At 28.5% G+C, this 19,352-nt stretch overlaps 1 protein-coding gene across 1 annotated transcript in view; it reads right to left on the bottom strand.

Annotated features, from left to right (window-relative positions):
• LOC111632204 (huntingtin-like) overlaps positions 1-19,352 on the bottom strand; it is a 156,198-nt gene that overhangs the window by 16,997 nt on the left and 119,849 nt on the right. Inside the window, exons 46-51 of the mRNA XM_023376581.1 lie at positions 18,439-18,512; positions 17,925-18,102; positions 11,479-11,550; positions 11,292-11,408; positions 7,435-7,611; positions 2,707-2,798 (exon numbers count right to left, since the gene is read on the bottom strand). Of these exons, the coding sequence (XP_023232349.1) occupies positions 2,707-2,798; positions 7,435-7,611; positions 11,292-11,408; positions 11,479-11,550; positions 17,925-18,102; positions 18,439-18,512 (710 nt within the window). The remainder of the gene's footprint in view (positions 1-2,706; positions 2,799-7,434; positions 7,612-11,291; positions 11,409-11,478; positions 11,551-17,924; positions 18,103-18,438; positions 18,513-19,352) is intronic.

The raw sequence follows: 19,352 nt of genomic DNA, 5'->3' as shown, positions 1-19,352 counted from the left end.
TCTTTGTAACTAGACTGGCAGAAACTATTTTATAGACCAATTTATTATGCCTTTCAACAAAACATTATTTTTTGCATTTTATTACATTTAAATTTAATTATTTTCAAGAAAAAAAATCTAATCAATTTTTCATAATTAACTAACGAAAGTGGAATTCTATTGGCTATTAAAGTGTAGTGCATCTCTTTATATACTTGAAATTTTTTCAGAGGTAAATTCATTAAATGTATTTTTTGATTCTCAACATCAATTTTAGTACAACTTTTTATAGAGAAATTTTGCATAAAAATATTCAGATATTTGGTGGTATCTTTCTTATAAAATGAATTGTAGTGTGACATTTTAAAAAAAGGTAAGGCTGGAGTTGGTCACATATTGCAAATTTGCCAGAGTCAGACATTTTGTTTACCGACTCCACCACACTGTTTGCTAGGCACATCTACAAATGCATTTGTTGCTTAGCAATGATTAAGACTGAACATTTCTTTTGCATTTAAGGAATTCTGTATTTAGAAAAATTCCTTTCTTCATAAATAATGGCATTGCTTTGTGCAGTAATTTTAATACAACAAATTGTTTTGTATAATTGAAATAGAAATAGACAATAGATATATAAACAGAAAATTTATCAAGTTTAGCCAAATGTTTGAATAAATATAAATAAATAGACACCAACATTTCAATTTTCTCAATAATTTAAATGTTTTATTGGTGCTACTTTTAAAAAAAACAAACATTATAAATATATTTATGAAACAACTAAAAGAACATATTAAGAATGTAATTACAAATTGTATAACAAACTAAAAATAATCATCTTTAACATGTAAAAATCTTCAATACAATTTACTGTAAAGCAAAAAAGTGTAAGGCATTTTCTGTTGAGATTGAACTGCAAATTAAAAAGAGACTGAATATGAGAGCAGAACTCCATTCTTGGAAAACTGCTGTTAAAATAGTTGACCAGATTGCAAGAAAAATCAAAAATGAAATATTTACTAAAGCAATAAAAATTTTTTTTAATAATTTGTGCAACAGTAATTGTAATTTTTAAAAAAATTTAAGATTCCAATCTATAGGCAATGATTTTTCTCAATTTCGCAAAGTTCGATGCACGAGATTTGGAGACTATATACAAAAGATTGATGTCAGATTTAGTATTGAATATTTAAAAAAAAAATTTAGTTGCATTTTGTTCTGATGGAACAAGTGCCACACTTGGTCATAAATCTGCAATGAGAACTAGTCTTTTCAATGATTTTCCTATAATAATTTAGCAATTAGTAAATCATTGCCTGCAGCTTGTTTTAGATAATACTATCATGGAAATAAACAAGTGAACAATTTCATGACATTCATGAATAAAACCTACTCAATTTTTCATCAATCAAATAAAAGTCTAATTGGTTTTTTAAAATTTCAAAATTTGGACTAGACATTAAGAAGATTACTCATTACTCAAAACTCTACCAATCTATTTGCAGCTTAAGATTAACATTTACTGTTTGACATGCTTACCCAGTATTATTTATTTTTCACCAAGTATACTATATTCAAGAATAGCTTTCTCACGTTTGCAATAAATTTAGCAGTACTGATAGTAAAAACATTTTTTGCAATAAATCTTTCTAATGCTCTTCAAACTAGAAACAAATTTTACAAGGGCTAAAAAATTAATTAAAAGGTTCATTTTAGTATTTGAAATGCTAAAAGTAAGCTAAGGAAATTTTGAAAAGAAAGTTCATGCAACAATAACATCTGACAATTAAAGTATTAAATTTTTCTATAAGAAAAACAAAGATACAGTAATCCTGCTTGACAAAATCTATTAGTGAAATAACAAAAATTATGAAAGCTGGATTGATGAATTGTGATCACAAATTCCCAAAAATAATTTGAGAAATAATGCATAGAATAAAGTTATTAGGATTCATGAATTGGTAAACATACTCAAACCAAATTCATAGAATATTGACAAAGTTGTCATTCCTCATAAGTATGAAGAAAAACTGATTTCAGAAAAAATTTTTCTTCATAAAATCAACAATGATTTTATGAACATGACTTTTTATATATCAAGTACAATTTTAATAACTAAAACTGTATATTTTATTCAAGGAAATAAAACAACAGTTTTTATTGGTATTAGTTTTTCCATTAATTAATATACAAAGTAAAAAATATCTAAGTCAATTAAATATTTAAGAAAATCACAATGATAACGTTCATCAATAGTAGAAAATAACAAAGCTTGTACAGATAAAATGACTTACAATGCTGCGTGTCTAAATATTATTCAAACTGTTAAAACTAAGGAAGATAAATTAAATCTAATACAGGAAACTGTAGCATATAAGCTGACTTTTTAAGCTTATAAAATTATCCAATGTATGTACTATACAACTGAGAGAAATATCTTACACCAAACCCACGCTCCAGTTCTAGTCCACAGTATGTTTGGAGTTGATTGATATGGTGAATGTAAGTCTAAATAAGAATTTGAGTTGAAAATCTTGAAATTAACTTATTTGCCAGTCCAACTTACACATACAGTTTACAGTATTTAAAAAAAAACATAAAAAATCAGACAAACTTTGTTATTTATTTTTGTTATATAGATAAACAGGATTGTCTCTATTAACTGAGGTAGTATTGGTCCCGTTTACCTCGTATAATTGAGGGCCTACCATATGTTAATATACTAACTTCTCTAGCTTCTATAGTACTGAGAGGTGTAGCACTCAAAACACCTAATAATGCCATCCAAGTCTCTTCAAACTGCTGTCTGGAAGTCCATCCTAATTTTAAAAAAAATATCAAAATTAATGAATTCTGCATAATAAGTTGTTAGTTTATAAAAATTAAAATTGTCAATTTTATTTCACTTTTGATATATAAATTAAATAAAGAAATAACTTCATTAAAAAAAAATCATTTTTGATAAATAAACTTATAAAAAAAAATTCATATAATTACTGTATTTCTGCACAACTGAGCTTGTTCTTATTTGTGAAAACTACTTGTTTTTGTGTTTTTGAAATACACATCCTGCTTTGCTTACAAGAGTATATCTTGCATATATGAGCATGCTCTTATGTATGCCAACTTGTTTTGTTTTATAAGAGTGCTGCATTGCTACATCAATGTAAATTAAGTCTATTAATATAGTAACTATTCAATGCTGGTCAGGCAGCCAAACTATCTTAATTTGGCTGTTTGACTGGCATGGAGAGATTGAGTTTTGAAATGGTTGATGTTGCTGGGATCACCTAATCCAAATTACTAAGTCATGGAAGTCATATCTGGCTCACTAAGGCCTACTCTTGAGAAGGAAATTGGTTATGTCGGTTATGTCGATAAGTCCGGCTACATGTTAAATGAATGATTCCAGATGATGGAGTCTAATGGTCATTGTCACAAGTTTACAGAACTACAGTAGAGCGTCGATTATCCAAATAAATTGGGGACTGGGGTTGTTCGGAAGATCGGATGTTTCGGATAACCGATTATGTACAAAAAATATATTAATTTATCCCATCTTGACATTTTTCTCCGTTGCGTGTCGCTTCGCGTTGAATTTTCATCGATGTTAAGCCTAACGAAGACTATTGTATCGTTAAAAATTATTTTTTTATTTTGTACGAACAAAACAAATATATTGAAAAATATAAAAACAATAAAAAATTATACTTCAGAAGTTAATTTAGAATCAAAAACGTAAAATATTTGAGTAGCCCAAGACATATCCAAAGAATGCAGCGCCACAGCACTGGTGAAAATTTAAATTTGCCAACTGGAATTCTTTCGGATGATTGTTGTTTCGGATGACTGACTTTCAGATAATCGACGCTCTACTGTATATACAAGAGTTACAGTTACATTGACTGTGGAAACAGTGGTTGGAACATGCGGAGAGGTGAGCAACCAGAGAAAAGCATGTCCATCTAAAAAGTGGAGTTAGCCATGGTCTGACATCACAAATAGGTTGGGGATGGTGGGCAAATGCCATGTTGCCCACCATCCCCAACCTATTTGTGATGTCAGACCATGGCTAACTCCACTTTTGTTGCCAACTGCTGCAATTTAATCTTTCATATAACATTTTTTTGAGTTTATTCAATTATTCCACTCTGTAAATATAATATCGTTGTCTTCCTCTGCAACCCTTTCACTACTAAAAATTTGCATATTTGTGTTAAACTAATATAACATAGTATTACATTTTATTGCTATAATCAGAGTTAGATTAATGCTTTTAGTGAATATTACAAATTTAATATAGAGTTTGTATATTTTTAACATAATTATTAACTAAATTTTATTAATACAGAGGGTGATTGGTTTACGAACAAATCGGATAATGAACACTTTCACAAAAGATTTTTATGTTCAGACAACGAACACCTCACAAAACAACACAAGAAGAAGCAATGTAAAATAATGAATACTGATTGGTTTTCCCTAATTTGAAACTTTTTTCGAAATGTGAGAATACAATAGCAAAGGTAGAGAGTGGGCAGAAGATGTCTGATGTTGCTGGGCAGTATGGCTTGAAAAGGTCTACAGTAGAGTGCAGTTCAATCTTATCTAAGAAAGATACTGTACAATCAAGAAGATTCAAGCAGCTTAAGGAGTAACAAAAATCACATCTGAGAAATAAACATTATTGGAGAGCTCATAATATAACCTGAAACAGATCTGATGACAGAAGAACGCCAAGAAATCTTGAATGAAGAACGCCAAGAAATCTTGAATGAAGAACACCAAGAAACTCGGCGAGATATGATTTCTTCTGAAAAAGAGGGATTAAAGCCGATATCTGCTATTAAAGATCTTTTGAAGAAGTGGGAGGATATTAGAACAACGGTCTTAGAATGGCAACCAAACTAGGTTGAGATTAATAGAGATCTATTAACAATGCTGCTTACTATTCACTAGTTATTTACTTATAAATCTATTAATATCTACAATTACAACGCTATTAATTACTTCTGAAAAATCCTGAAGAAGAGAGAAAAGCAATCGACATTAGACAGATTCTTTAACCCCCATAAATAGAAAAAACATGACTAATAAAAATGCAAGACTTTGTATATATGTATTTTTATTATTACATATAAATAAACATAGTAAGTGTATATATTTTTTTATTTTTTGGAGTTTCCAGAAAAACCTATGGTAAATCGATAATCAGTTAATGAACAATTCAGATAGCGAATGAAGTCTTGGAACAGATTATGTTTGTTAACCGATCACCCACTGTATTTATTAAAAGACACTCCAACAGTTTCCTTGTAAGTGAATGTTCATCACACAGGAGGTAGTTGATATGCATCTTATTTACAGGAAAGCTAAACGCAATGAATGATTAGCACAAAGACTGCATTGTGAACAGTAGCAGCAGGACTAAATTCAATGTTTGCCATGATCCATACTCAATTGCAAGAAAAGAGATGTTTTTTTTTTAAAGATCAGATGGATAAGAACACCCATGATCAATAATAACTGATAACTTTGAAGAACTAGTGATTTAACTAACATGTGGAGTAACATAATGTGAGCTACTGTCCATATCATGGGCCCAATCATGTTAATATCTGGACTGAGCTACATGAACAGTTGATACTTGTGTAGTTTGATACTGTCAAACTATACAAGGCTGTGCATGATGATATTTAAAACAGTATGAATTAACAGCATCCCATGCATAGCATTAACCAATGTCAGGCTTTTCATGTTTTCATGTCTTTGTGCATCACAAGGCAGTAACCATTACCAAGAATTTCGGAGTCTGTATTTCCTAAGGGGAGCTCCAACTATTAGGACCAAATTTGCTCATATTGACACTCTTCTACCACCCATTTCTTTTTTTTTTTTTTTGATTTAATTTCTTAACACCCTGTATAAAAGCATGCTCTTATATGCATGGAAATACAGTAATTATGTAAACTGTTCTTAGAATATTATCTAAATATTTTGCTTTTGTGACTCTATGAGTAAATAACAAAAAATCTTGATGGATGGTTATAAACTATACATGCACAATTTTCCATAAAAATTTTAAGACAATAAACAAATAGTGAATTCATTAGAGTAAATTATCTCTTGTGATCAGAAGAGGGACTGGAAAATTAGAATGAATTAACTGATACTTTATTTCTGGGATAGTATGAAATAAATTTTCATACTATGATTTTTTTGTTTCATTTTTATAAAAATAAAATAACCTATGATTTTGTTATATTTCTGAACTGATTAAAATTGCTGGTAACCAATGGACTATTCTTATTTCTTGAATTTTCTAGGAAATGGATCATCTCAAAGCCATACAGAGTACAATTCATAAATATAAAACATATTTTCTCAATTTTAATGCACACCTTTTTTTTGGACTTTTCTGATCTCAAAAATTGGGGTGCACATTAGAATCAGGCATAAAGTAAACTTAATGCAGCTTTATTTGTTCTGCACTCTGCTTGGAAATTTGTATATATTATGTTGTAAGTGTAGACATAGTATACATTACTCCCACTACTTGAGTTTTAATTTTGATTTTAGTTTTGGAACAGTTATTCTTTTAGATTACGGCAAGCCAAGTAAACGATGTACAGGTACAACAGATGAGTTTCTTATAAAGCTATGTTTTAGTAGATAGTTATTCACTATGATGAGGAATATGTATACAGATCTAGTCAGTGATATCAAAGTGAAATCTTACTGTTAAAACATTGATCATACAGTAACTTTGACTGAAATTTTGTATTAGTTTGCAGATCCTCTATATCTGATAATTAAGTCATAAATGAATACATTTGGAAATGTGAATATCATGAAGCACTGTAAATATGAAAATAAAATGCTTTTCAAAATATGTTTATTACTGTTTTATTATTGAGTTTTGACATTTCAAAACTTAAACATGCACTACATTTGATGGTGCATTAGAATCAATAAAACATGGTATTAGATTTATGCATTCATGGTTTATTTGGTTATATGTATTATGCATATAGAAAAATTTTGAGAAAAAATTACAATTTACAAACTTGCACTTATATCAAATTTAACTGAGTTTAATGTAAATGGAAGTTTTCCTACCCTAATAAGATATTTTAGCATTTTTCTTTTCTTTTTCTATTGTTCAACTTTAGAATATTTGACTTTGTACATATTGTTAGGAATTCAATCCGAAAAGTCAGAGACTGCCTGTATATAGATTTTATTAATGCATTGCATAAAGTGTACTAAATTGCAAAAATTAATTAGTCAAAACAAAGAATTTTTTCCAAATAGATCAAAACAACAACATATAGGAAGTATAATAAGCATTTTAAAAGCTTATTATACTATGAAAAGCATTTTATTTCCATATTTAAACTGTTGTAAGTATATAAGTTCTTAATTAAAATTAAATCTCTTATTTAAAATAATTACCTAGAAGATTCACACGGTAGATATACTGTTTTAGAACATCTCTCTCTTGCAAATATTCTCCAGGAGGAGGTGGAACTATTGTTTTATAGTCACCATCTAATTCTGGAGTCCAACCTAACTGCCATAAAATGGGAGGAGTTCGAGTGAAACTATTCACCAAAGGCAACCTTGCTAGACCTTATTAATATAAAATAAAAATAAAGTTAAAAACTGATGTTAATAAATTACATAAAAATTATTGTTAAATGTTATCTTTAATGACAACTAAAAAGCAAGGACTCATTGATTTATTTTTTGGCACTATTGTGAATGTTGTAAAACTGAATAAGAAAATAAAATAGTTTATAATTTCTTAATTTCTGTTAATTTTATTTGATTATTATATATAATATGTTAGCTTTAATTGACATTAATTTTAAAAAATTTTAATAATTTTTTGTATGATATACTATTGTTTTACAGTTGCAAATGTTTTTTACTATTATTCCATCTTCAAACTTAACAAAAAGAATAATTTGATCAAATGGCTTTGCTATGGAGGCAATGTCAACAGTAAAACATATTCCAAGTGACAAATTAATTATTGATCACACATTGAATGATACAAATCTTATTTTAAGTTTTGTATCATTAAAAAACTTAAAATAACAATTCAATTTACAAGCCTGTAGTAATTTTTTTAATGTTTTCTTGGAAGTGTTACATTACTTTCATATTGTAAATAGCATGTTATCTACATTTATCATATCACTCTTTAGAGTCCTCCTATAAATCCAGAGTTTTTTTATTATATTAATGTTCCCTGTCTACTATGAATTTTCTCAAATAGTTCTACTTTGTCTCAAATTATCCTCATAATCTTTTTTATTACCATTTCAGGTAGGAAGTACAACATACCAGTGTATCAGACATGTTTATGCTTTACTATTATTTTTCTCTTAATAATAATCTTATTATTTCTTGAAAATATCATTTAGAAGTTATAAACCTAACGAACTTATTGAAGAAAGTGGTGGCAGATAGAGAATTCCAGTAGAAGACACTAGCAAGTGTAACTCACTAAAATACATTGGTTAGTGGTAAGTTAAGATCTTTAAGAGAAAGCATATCAGAACACAAACATAATATCCAATACAGAAATATATGATATTTTCTATCAAAAATGGCAACAAACAAGAATATGAGAATACTTTAAAGCAAACTGTAGAGTAATTAAGAAAATTCATACTGAGGAGAACATTCATAGTAGCAAAAAACAATTTTTAAAACCTAAAAATTACAAACAAACATTTTTATGTTTTAAGAGTCCAAAAACAAATATGTCTTTTATACAATTTAACATAGAAGTACAGTTTATCATTATTAATTATGAAATAAGTTTAGTAAGTACAATATTATAAAATAATAAAAGGTTTGGGATAAGAAAGTCTTAAAAAATATTTATATTTATTTACCTATTAGAAAACTTTGGAAGAATATTACTGAACTTAGTAGAGTTAAATATAGAACTAAAATGTATATATTTACAATAAATTAAAAATAAGACAGTAATTTTTAAAAACTTTTAGAAGTTTAAAGAATAACCAATAATTTTTGGTGATAATCATATTAATAATTGAGATAGTGTATATTTAATTAAGCAGAGAGCAAAAATAATTAATGAAATCTTACTGCTTCTGATTGAAAATTGTATCTGAAGTTTTCTAAATCACACTTTAATTTTAAAAAAATAAATGGACAAAACATTTTTTTATCCAAATGTTTATTAAAAATGTAGTGTTTTGTATGTAACGTTTGTGTTATTTAAGTAAATCTTATAAAAAATTAATTTATTTAGAATATTTGAAATTTAAAATAATTTTTATGAACTTTTGACTAAAAATACTCAAATCAAATAAATAATTACAATATCTTTTTTACAAATATAGTTATGTAACCACTATTTTTAAGAACAAGTTTTACACAAGTCCTAGAAAAAAAAATGAAATTCTTTTAAATATTCACTTTACAATTATTTGATGCTTTTTCTTATAGCAAATGTAAGATAATTATTTCTTCCATATATTTCAATGTGTATATATTTCTAATGTGATAAAATCTGTCTAAAATGAAATGAGAAAACAAAATTTTGGCCAGTACTATTGCAAGTTTTTGTTTTATAGTGATTTTTATAAATGCAGAAAAAGTTAAAAAAATGTTGTAATTCATATTTATAATTGCTTTTATTCCAATATAAATTTTTAATGTTTCAAAGACATATTGAAAACATCAAAACATATACATGATGCGAAGAGGAAAAAAAATCTGTGTAAAAACTTTAGAATACATTTTAATTAAGGTTTAGAATTTAGCTAATAAAATAAATTGCACTAATACAAGTGATAAGTAATGAGTAACTCATTTCCAACAACTGTTGAAGTTTGTGTCTATTTATATGTTGTGTTCTAATATGATGTTATGCAGTTTAATGATTTTTATTACAGAATTTCAGTGCAATCTTGTCACCTTATTCTGAATAATTTGTTAAATTAGGTTCACTACCATCTTTGTTCATTTTTAATGTTGTTCTGTTTCTGAACAGTAATATTTTAATATAAAATGTATAGTATCATTACAAATGTCCATTAATCTCTACTGCAAACAAAAACTCATACAATTTAATAAAGGTTACTCTATAAACTTATTTGTTGCATTACTGCTTATAAACATATTCTTCAATGACCTCATTAACTGTTTGTTAGTAAGGTCAGTGGAGTTTGTATTGTAATATGTGATATCATGCTAAAATCACAGATTGATGTATAAACAAATGTTTTGTAGTGTTTTAGTGTTACTTAAGTAAATTTGTTTGAGATTATTTAGATGGACTGGGAATGATTTAGAATTTTTCTCATAAGAAATAATAAAAAAATTTCCTGATATCTGAATCAATTTTGGGAATTCATTCAGAATAACAGGATAAGACAGATCTTGATCAAATTTTCTTAAACAAGTTTCTGAAAAATTTTCTATTTGTATAAGAGAAATAAGAGAATAATTTGTTCTCTTTTTTTGGGATTTTTGTTGACAATATTAAAATTGTAATGAAAAGTCTAAGTAAGATGAGAGTTGTAGATACCGGGTCTTGAAATAGTAGAGCTTAAAATTATTTAAATTACACAGATGCAACATAAGTAACTTATTAATAGTGTAAATTAAAAAAAAATTTTACTTTCAATGTGTCTTAAAAAATAAAATTATTAGAGAAATTACAACAGTAACACAATTTATATGTTAATAAAATCAGTTTGAATAAATAAGGAAATTATTATTATTTATTGGTCCAGAAATTTTGTAAAATAGAAGTTGATATGAAATTTTCCAATATTTTCATTAAAAATTAATTAAAATGATTTTTATATTTTGATGATAAAAATTTAATTAACAAAAATTATGAATATTTATTTTAATTTATACTTAATTCATTAGCTGACATTTCAATACAATATATAATAAAAAAAATAATTTTATCTACTCAAAAAATAACTATACTATTTCGAATTGAAAACTTTTCCGTATTTAAATTTATAAATTACAATCAAAAATCAGACTCAGCAATAAATAGTTAACAAATTTTTGTAACAACTTTATGCTTGTTGAGAAATATTTATTTAATCATCACAAATGTTTTCAACCTAAATTCTATAAGCCATCATCAGGTGAAATACTGTATCAATTTTTAAAATGTTCCATTTTAGAAATTGTTCAGATGTAAATAAATATTTCTTGACATACATTAGTTACAAGAATTTATAAATTTTTTAAATTTTACAGTCAAATTTGCAAAACCACAAATAAATAAAGTATATGTATATTACCAATTATAACACTTTTTAGAGGTTCAGCTATAAACTCTGAAACACCTTTAATGTTGCCATTGTTATCTTCTAACCATTTAACTAATTCAGACATTTGGATGCAAGCTTGTTGAGCTACTTTAATAAAATAAAAATAAAAATTTAGTTTTAAGAAAAATATTTCACAGTAAAAAGCAATTTATATTACCTATATCATCATTGTTATCACTCTGAGAAAATTTTTGGAATGGCACAGAAGGAAGATCTTCTTTTCTTTGTACTGCAAGAAAGTATAAAATTTTATGAAGAATCTATCAATTTTTAATTATGCAAACCAGTTATTAGTTCAACAAAGAAAAATTAATTGTAGAATACAACTAAACTAAAAAGTTGAAAACAGTCTGTTTTATTTATATTTCTGCTTATGAAAAAAAAATGAATATCTTGAAAAGCTGATTAATAAATATAATAATATAATAATCTATTTTTCTTTTTACTAAATTTCTCTTATAATAAACTAAAATGCATCATAAATAAGACGTGTGGAATATTTTCCAATAGTAATTATATATATATACATACATACATACACATACATACATATTTAATTTCAAAAATTTTATTTTTGCTTAAACTAGAGAGATCCAAAAGAAATGTTTAAAGAAATGAAGTAACTTTATATTACAGTAGAGCATTGATTATCCGAATGTCGATCAACTGAAACATTGCTTAACCGAAAGTGTTCCAGTTGGACTGTGTCGTGCTGAATCGGGCATTTTTGATACTAGATTAACTTCTAAAGTATAAATTTTTTTGTTTTTTATATTATTCAATATATTTATTTTGCTTATACAGTACAAAATAAAAAAATAATTTTTAACAATACAATAGCCACGATTATTATTATAAAAATTTTCGTTAGGCTTAACATCGACGAAAATTCAATGCGAAGCAACATGCAATGGAGAAAAATTTAAACATAGAATATATTAATACTATGGGATATATTATACTACTATTGGGATATACTAGTACACTATATTAATAATGTATTTTTTCATACATAATCAGTTATCTGAAAAATCAATTTTCCGAACAACCCCAGTCCCCAATTGATTTGGACAGCATTGGTTGCTGATGCTCTACTGTAGTTAAAATAAATTTTAAAAATTGATGATAAAAAATGAATAATATTTAGATAATTAAAATTTTTTACCATTATGAAAATGCTCTTTTAGTAAAAAGTTACAAATAGAACACAATTATTATAATTATCAGTATTTTGACTAGTTCATTAAAAAAATAATAACTAAATAAAACTGTCTGCTAGGCATATTCATGTGCATCAGTTCTTATACAAGGATTCAACTTCCATTACAAACTGTACATATATTGATTAAGTAAAATATAATATTTGAACAGAATTATTAGATTAATTGATTAGTGAATGTAAGGCATCAGTATGATGAACTATATGGCCAACCACAATTATGCCTATAATGGGTTGACCTGATCTGTAATGAAGTCGGTCAGCACAAAGAATGAGAAACTATGTCCTAACCATACTACACATGATAAATAATGAATCTGGAATGTATTTGAGTTTGATTATCCACAGTGTTGACAAGTAATAGCTTGATGGTGACTTGCACCTGAGGTGAAACCAATTGTTTCCACCTACACTTCCAGAACAGTTGCCAACAGAGACAACTTCTAGCTTTGGAATTCTTGTATGAATTATTTGTAAAAAACTTTAAAGCACATTTACTGAACTTTATTATATTCAACTTATTATTTTTGTTATTTATTTATTTTTTCTTTTGAACATTTTTGAGCACTCATTTAGCATATATCATGCTGTAAGGTGTCAACACCTTACAACATGATTATCTGGTTGACATCAGCTAAATAGTTTTTATATTCTTATAACTCAAATTATTTTTGTTAATTACAAAAATTAAAAAACTAACGTTAAAAATTTTTTATTATTATTTATGTGAGACACCAAGGGCATAGAGATGTTAACTCTAACTCTATGTCACTTACGTGGCACACAATCATTAGATCTGCTCACTCTGTCAACGAATGACTTCCTATAAAGGTTATAAATGAACAGGTGTTAATAAGAATCCCTGCAGGTTTGTTTTTCCTGACACCTGATAGTCTAATTCGCAGACTATCACGTGATTGCGAAAAATTTCAAGTGGGAGGGACATGAAAAAGTAGAGTGGACAAAGGCATGGATTTTAGTCATTAAAGAAACCATATTTAAACATAAAAATTATTTAATGAAACAAAATTAAAATAAACCAAGATTACAATATACGAAAGCTTCCTAACTTACATGAGAGAGAGATTACATGGGTTCTAAGGTTATACTACCTTAACAGATTTGTAGATACCGTGTTTCCCCGAAAATAAGACAGTGTCTTATATTAATTTTTGCTCTGAAAAATGCGCTAGGTCTTATTTTCAGGGAATGTCTTACTTTTTCCAGGAAGAAGAATTCACTTTTATTATTGAACAAAAAAATTCCCAAGTCGAACTTAGACGAGAGTGACGTATATCCGGTGTGTCGAACTGTCGCCTTTTTATAGCGTCAACATCGGACTCGATGACCAATTAGTGCTTACTGAACCGTAGCACTATGCAAATGTCATGTGGCGTGATTCCCGGCCGACCAATTAGCCATCACCAGCCGTAACGTTATGCAAATCTGTGATTCCCAAGCCATAGTCTTATGCAAATCATGCCGTGTGGCGTAATTGTCTGCTGACCAATCAGTGGCTGTACTTTCAAAAAGCCAACGGCCACTTTCAACCATCTGTCGATGACCGTTACGACTAAAAAAAAACTTCGCTAGGTCTTACTTTCAGGGGGAGGTCTTATATTTCGCAATTCAGCAAAATCTGTGCTAGGTCTTATTTTCTGCGGATGTCTTATTTTCGGGGAAACACGGTATCTTGTATTTAACAATGTCATTTTGTTGTCAGAATCGAGAAAGTTTGTTAGCTTTGTTCTGCAACTTTATCTTCTACAGTAGACCCCCCTATAACATGGTAGATACGTTCTGTGTTATATGAATTCTGTGTTGTACGAGTCAGTTAAATACATGAGCCAATCACAGCCTGGCATGTGTGCAGTTTAGGGGCTATGGCTGTTTGAAAGGTTTTCTTCCATAAAATTAACCAATTCTAGACTAATTTGACTCAACATTTCCAAAACATGTATAATTTTTTGGGAATAATCCATATAAACTATGCTGTAAACAAAAAATTGTAGGATTACTTACCGAGTGTGCACCGTTTGACGACACCATTGCTTAAGCTTGCTTTTGTCGCAGAGTGGCTCATCAAATGGCAAGTGCGTGTTTCCTGATAAGTTATTTTTCTGTGAAAAATTCACTGAATTTTGGAGACATCATTAATATAAATGTAATTTTTATGGCCGTTAAATAATAAATGATTTTTAGTAGGCCCGCTGCTGTATGCTATTGGTCCAGATTCAACCAATGCTGTTGCAATACAAGTCGGCGATGACGTTTTACCATGTTATACAAGTCTCTTTTAGCATGATATACAAACACAATCATAATTTTTTCACTGTGTTATATGAACCCGTGCTATAGGGGGGTCTACTGTATATCATGGAATCTTCGATATTTTGGGAGGCGATCTGTAGTTCATACGGAGATGGATGTTTATGTTAACCACCGGGGAGGTCAGGGACGGTCGCACCTCCCTTTCCGCTCACTTGTCAAGATGACTATGTTATGATAATGGTCCCGAGGGTCGGGACTTCTGCTCTATGTTGGTAGAGTAGAGGGAGAGTAATCAGGGTCGACAATAAGGCGTAGGCAGTATACAAGTAAAAGAGTATACCATTTAACAAATAAAACAAGTTTGTTCAAAATAGACAAGATCAACAAAATATACAAAAACTAATCTCGACGCTAACCACCTACGAGCTCGAGAGAGAGTTTACACGGATTTTCATACCTCTTTGTAGGTTTCCACAAAGATTTGTGTTCATTAATGCACATAGATATCCAACATGTGGGGTTTAGGGTAATCCAAATTCACATAAGTATAAAAGTTTGCGACTATTGGACGATATTCGATGTTGGAGGTTCGGAATTTTTGGCAGGTTCAGAGATTCAACTCGACGGTATCCGATGGCATCAGTCCGGCTTTTGTTAAGAGACTCTCCCAAGAGTGGGAAGGAAGCATCTTTTATAGCTTTTGGCTGGGAAAATCGGTCACGTGGTTGGTTATAGGAGATAAAGGTTATAGGTGTTCCCAGGACCCAAAACAAGTGACAAAATTTGGATGCTAACTATAAACTTTTGTGCAAGTTGAGCTGCAGGCTGTGTGAAAACAATAGAATGTTGATAGTTATGAAAGAAGTGTTTCAAATGTTCCCAGCTAAGATCATTTTTTTTCAATCTGTTAGATAACAGAAGTAATAAATATAAGTAAAATAATAAAATTCCAGATCTCACACTTATGTGGCCAGTACTTATCTTCAGGGAACTCCGCACTTATTATATGGCACATCCTACATCGGAAACCACATGTAGTTTTTATGGCAATCTTTCTTTTGATAGACTACCCAGAATGGCAGAAAAAAGCCCTATTTATAGACGGCTTCTCCCAGACAGCCCAGTAGCGTGTGCAAAAGGCCACTACTGATTCATCAGCCAGTTGGCTGTCTAAAAGAAAGTTCAACTTCTCTTCTTTCTGATAATGATGGATGTTACATCCTTTCTTCAATAAAATTTTCTCCTCAAATATTTTATATTTTAAAACATAATTAAAATTTTATATTAATTAAAAACGATCCCTCCCCCAGATCTCACATTTTATAATGACTTAATGAATTGTTATTTTCATTAATATATAAATAACTCTTAAATTTCTGTTTAAACCAAAATACTAAACAGTTTAAATGTAAACATAAAATGTTTTATACTTTGCAAAGTAGTTTTGTATTATATCTGAATACAAATCTTTGCCAACAAGGAAGAAAAAGCAGATGTTAACTCGACAATTCTGTCATGATTAATGAGGAATGTGAGCATAATATGGGTGTGGGTGGTTACACCAAAACAGGTCACTTTTACAAAACAAGCCATTTATTTGAAAAGTACATGATGCTTACACAGTTTTAGTCAAAAACTTCTCAGATGACAAACAAAATGTGGAAAGTTCAGTCTATGTTGGTTATCATCATTGTTGGTTATCTAATAGCAATCTGATGGAGTTTTGATGCTGATACAATGACCCCAGAGTAGACTAGTTGGAAGTCAGCTGCAGTGGTCAACAGAATGAAGAAGAAGTCAAAGGCAAGAGGGGAATTGACAAAAGGACAAGTAAGATGAACACAGGAGAACCAATGCTCCATGTCCTTAAATTTTGAGATTTTTAAAGTATTTTATCCCCAAAATTCTTTATTTGATTGGTCCCGATTTTCTCTCTCCACCTCCCAATTGGTCTCTTTCCTGATTCCAGCCAAAATTATATGACCAGAAAGGGGTCAGGAAAGATTACTCTCCATTAATCAATTTGACATCGTTATTTGACTTTGTCCAAAAGTGTTAACCAAACTTTGAAACTTTTGCTTGTATCTCACACAGTGATATTTTCTTTTCTGACATCTAAGAATTTTTTTTAATCTTTATTAATATTAACTAAAACACAATGGTTTTTCTTTCAAAGTAATGATTCATTTCCTCAGTTTTTCCAAATTTTAAAACTCAATTTTCTCAACTGACATTCTAAACCTTCCAACCTGTTAGTTCACATAAACCCATGATCTCACAGGGGCCAATTGTACTTTGTTTATTTCATACCTTTGTGACAGATCTATTTTATACATTTTTGTTAATAAAACATTTTTTTTAAATGAAGTGAATTTCTGTACACTTTATAGATAAAGTCCAGATTCTTTATTAAGTCCAAATTCCTTAATAAGTGAGGTCCTGGTTAAAGAATATTTATAGATAAAGTGTGAGGTTTGGTTAACAAATTTCATGTGATTCATGCATTTTAATCAACTACATCTTTAAAAAAAATTATATAAATATATTAAACACCCCGAAGCCTTATATAAATATATAGATTCATAGTCAAATTATTAAATACTTGGCTATCCCAAGTATTTAAGGCAATTTTTTTTACATAGCCAGATGATCGTTTGGCTATGTATAAAAATTATATTAATGTGGCAACAGAATTAAAATAATAAACATTTTGGCAAAAAATAGAACAACAACAATGCAGTTTCTATAATAGTTTTTTTTTTTGTTATATTTAAGATATTTAGCATGAAGTTGAACAATGATGACTTTTATTTTCATTTGCCACAAATTATCAAAACAGTCATCATCATAAATTTTATTGTATTATTAAAAATAAATAAAGCATAAGGTATTTATAGTTAGTTATAATTTGCATGATTATTTCAATTTCAAACATTGTATTTAGTTTATTTTTTCGAATAATATGTCTTATAAAAATATGAAATTTATCTAACAACTTCTCTGCAATTTTTATGTATGAAAAAAAATATTAAAAAGCAAACAAAAGATATGAAAAACTATAAACATTTTAAATAAAGATTTGAATAAAAAAATAGATCAAACAATACACTTACAATGTTTCACAAGATGATAAACTGAAGAAACTGCAGAAGATATCCAAGTAATATGACTAGAAAGACCAATCACAAATGATACATTAGTATCTTTTAAAGCTGCTTCCATTATTTTCATTGATAAATACTGATATTCAGGGGATATCCTTTGATTTGATTCTAGCATCCAACTAATTGCCTAATAAAAATTTAATAAATACTCAAACTATAATTTCAATTATTTTCAATATTCTATATTACAATTTAACTAAATTTCTTTTATTAAATATAAAGATGGCTCCACACATTCAATATTTACTGATTCCCAAATAATTGCTTATTGCCCAAGTATTTGTGGAAGTGTTTGTCATTTGGCAAGCACTTATGTACACACGATTATTTGACAAGCTTTGGTTCATTGTGGAAATACAGAATGTTTGAGATTTATTTCCTTTGATTTGGCACAATGTACTAATAAGTAATGGGAAACAGTAAATACTGAATATTTGAGAAGTCACAAGTAAATCCACATTACTCTGTATTGACCAAATGTTTGTTGAATACTGAATGTGTGGAGCCACCAAATAGTCACAGGTAAATCTAACAAATCTTCAATAAAATTTTGAAAAAACTTAAAATATTAAATATATAAATATGTTATAGCTACTAGTATCTATGTATAAATAAAAAATTTGCTAAAAACTGATTGACAGTTAGAATTTGTTTAGATTCCTTATTGTCAATTTGTTAAAATTTTAAATGATTAAATAAGTTTATCTATCAAATGAATACTTTAATTAACCAATTATCGATTTACCATAAGTTTTTATTGGAATTTGATTAATTCATTCTGAAGACCCAAAAAATAAAAAATATACACTTTCTAACTACATTTATTTATATGTAATAATAAAAATACATATATACACAGTCTTGCATTTTTATTAGTCATGTTTTTTCCGTTTGTGGAAGTTAAAGAATCTGTCCAATGTTGATTGCTTTTCTCTCTTCTTCAGGATTTTTCAGAAGTAATTAATAGCATTGTAATTGTAGATATTAATAGATTCATAAGTAAGTAACTAGTGAATAGTAAGTAGCATTGTTAATAGATCCCTATTAACCTCATGGTTAATAGGGATCTATTAACCATCCAGGTTAATAGATCCCTATTAACCTGGTAATCCAAACCAGGTTAATAGATCCCTATTAACCTGGTTTGGTTGCCATTCTAAGACCGTTGTTCTGACATCCTCCCACTTCTTCAAAAGATCTTTAATAGCAGATATCGGCATTAATCCCTCTTTTTCAGAAGAAAACATATCTCGCCGAGTTTCTTGGTGTTCTTCATTCAAGAGTTCTTGGCGTTCTTCTGTCATCAGATCTGTTTCAGGTTCTATTATGAGCTCTTCAATGTTCTTTATTTCTCAGATGTGATTTTTGTTACTCCTT

Source organism: Centruroides sculpturatus, unplaced genomic scaffold, assembly GCF_000671375.1.
Source record: "Centruroides sculpturatus isolate CEXI.00-Female unplaced genomic scaffold, Cexi_2.0 scaffold631, whole genome shotgun sequence".
Lineage (NCBI taxonomy): Eukaryota > Metazoa > Arthropoda > Arachnida > Scorpiones > Buthidae > Centruroides > Centruroides sculpturatus.
The sequence above is the reverse complement of the archived record's forward strand: the minus strand, read 5'-3'. Positions and strand labels throughout refer to the sequence as shown.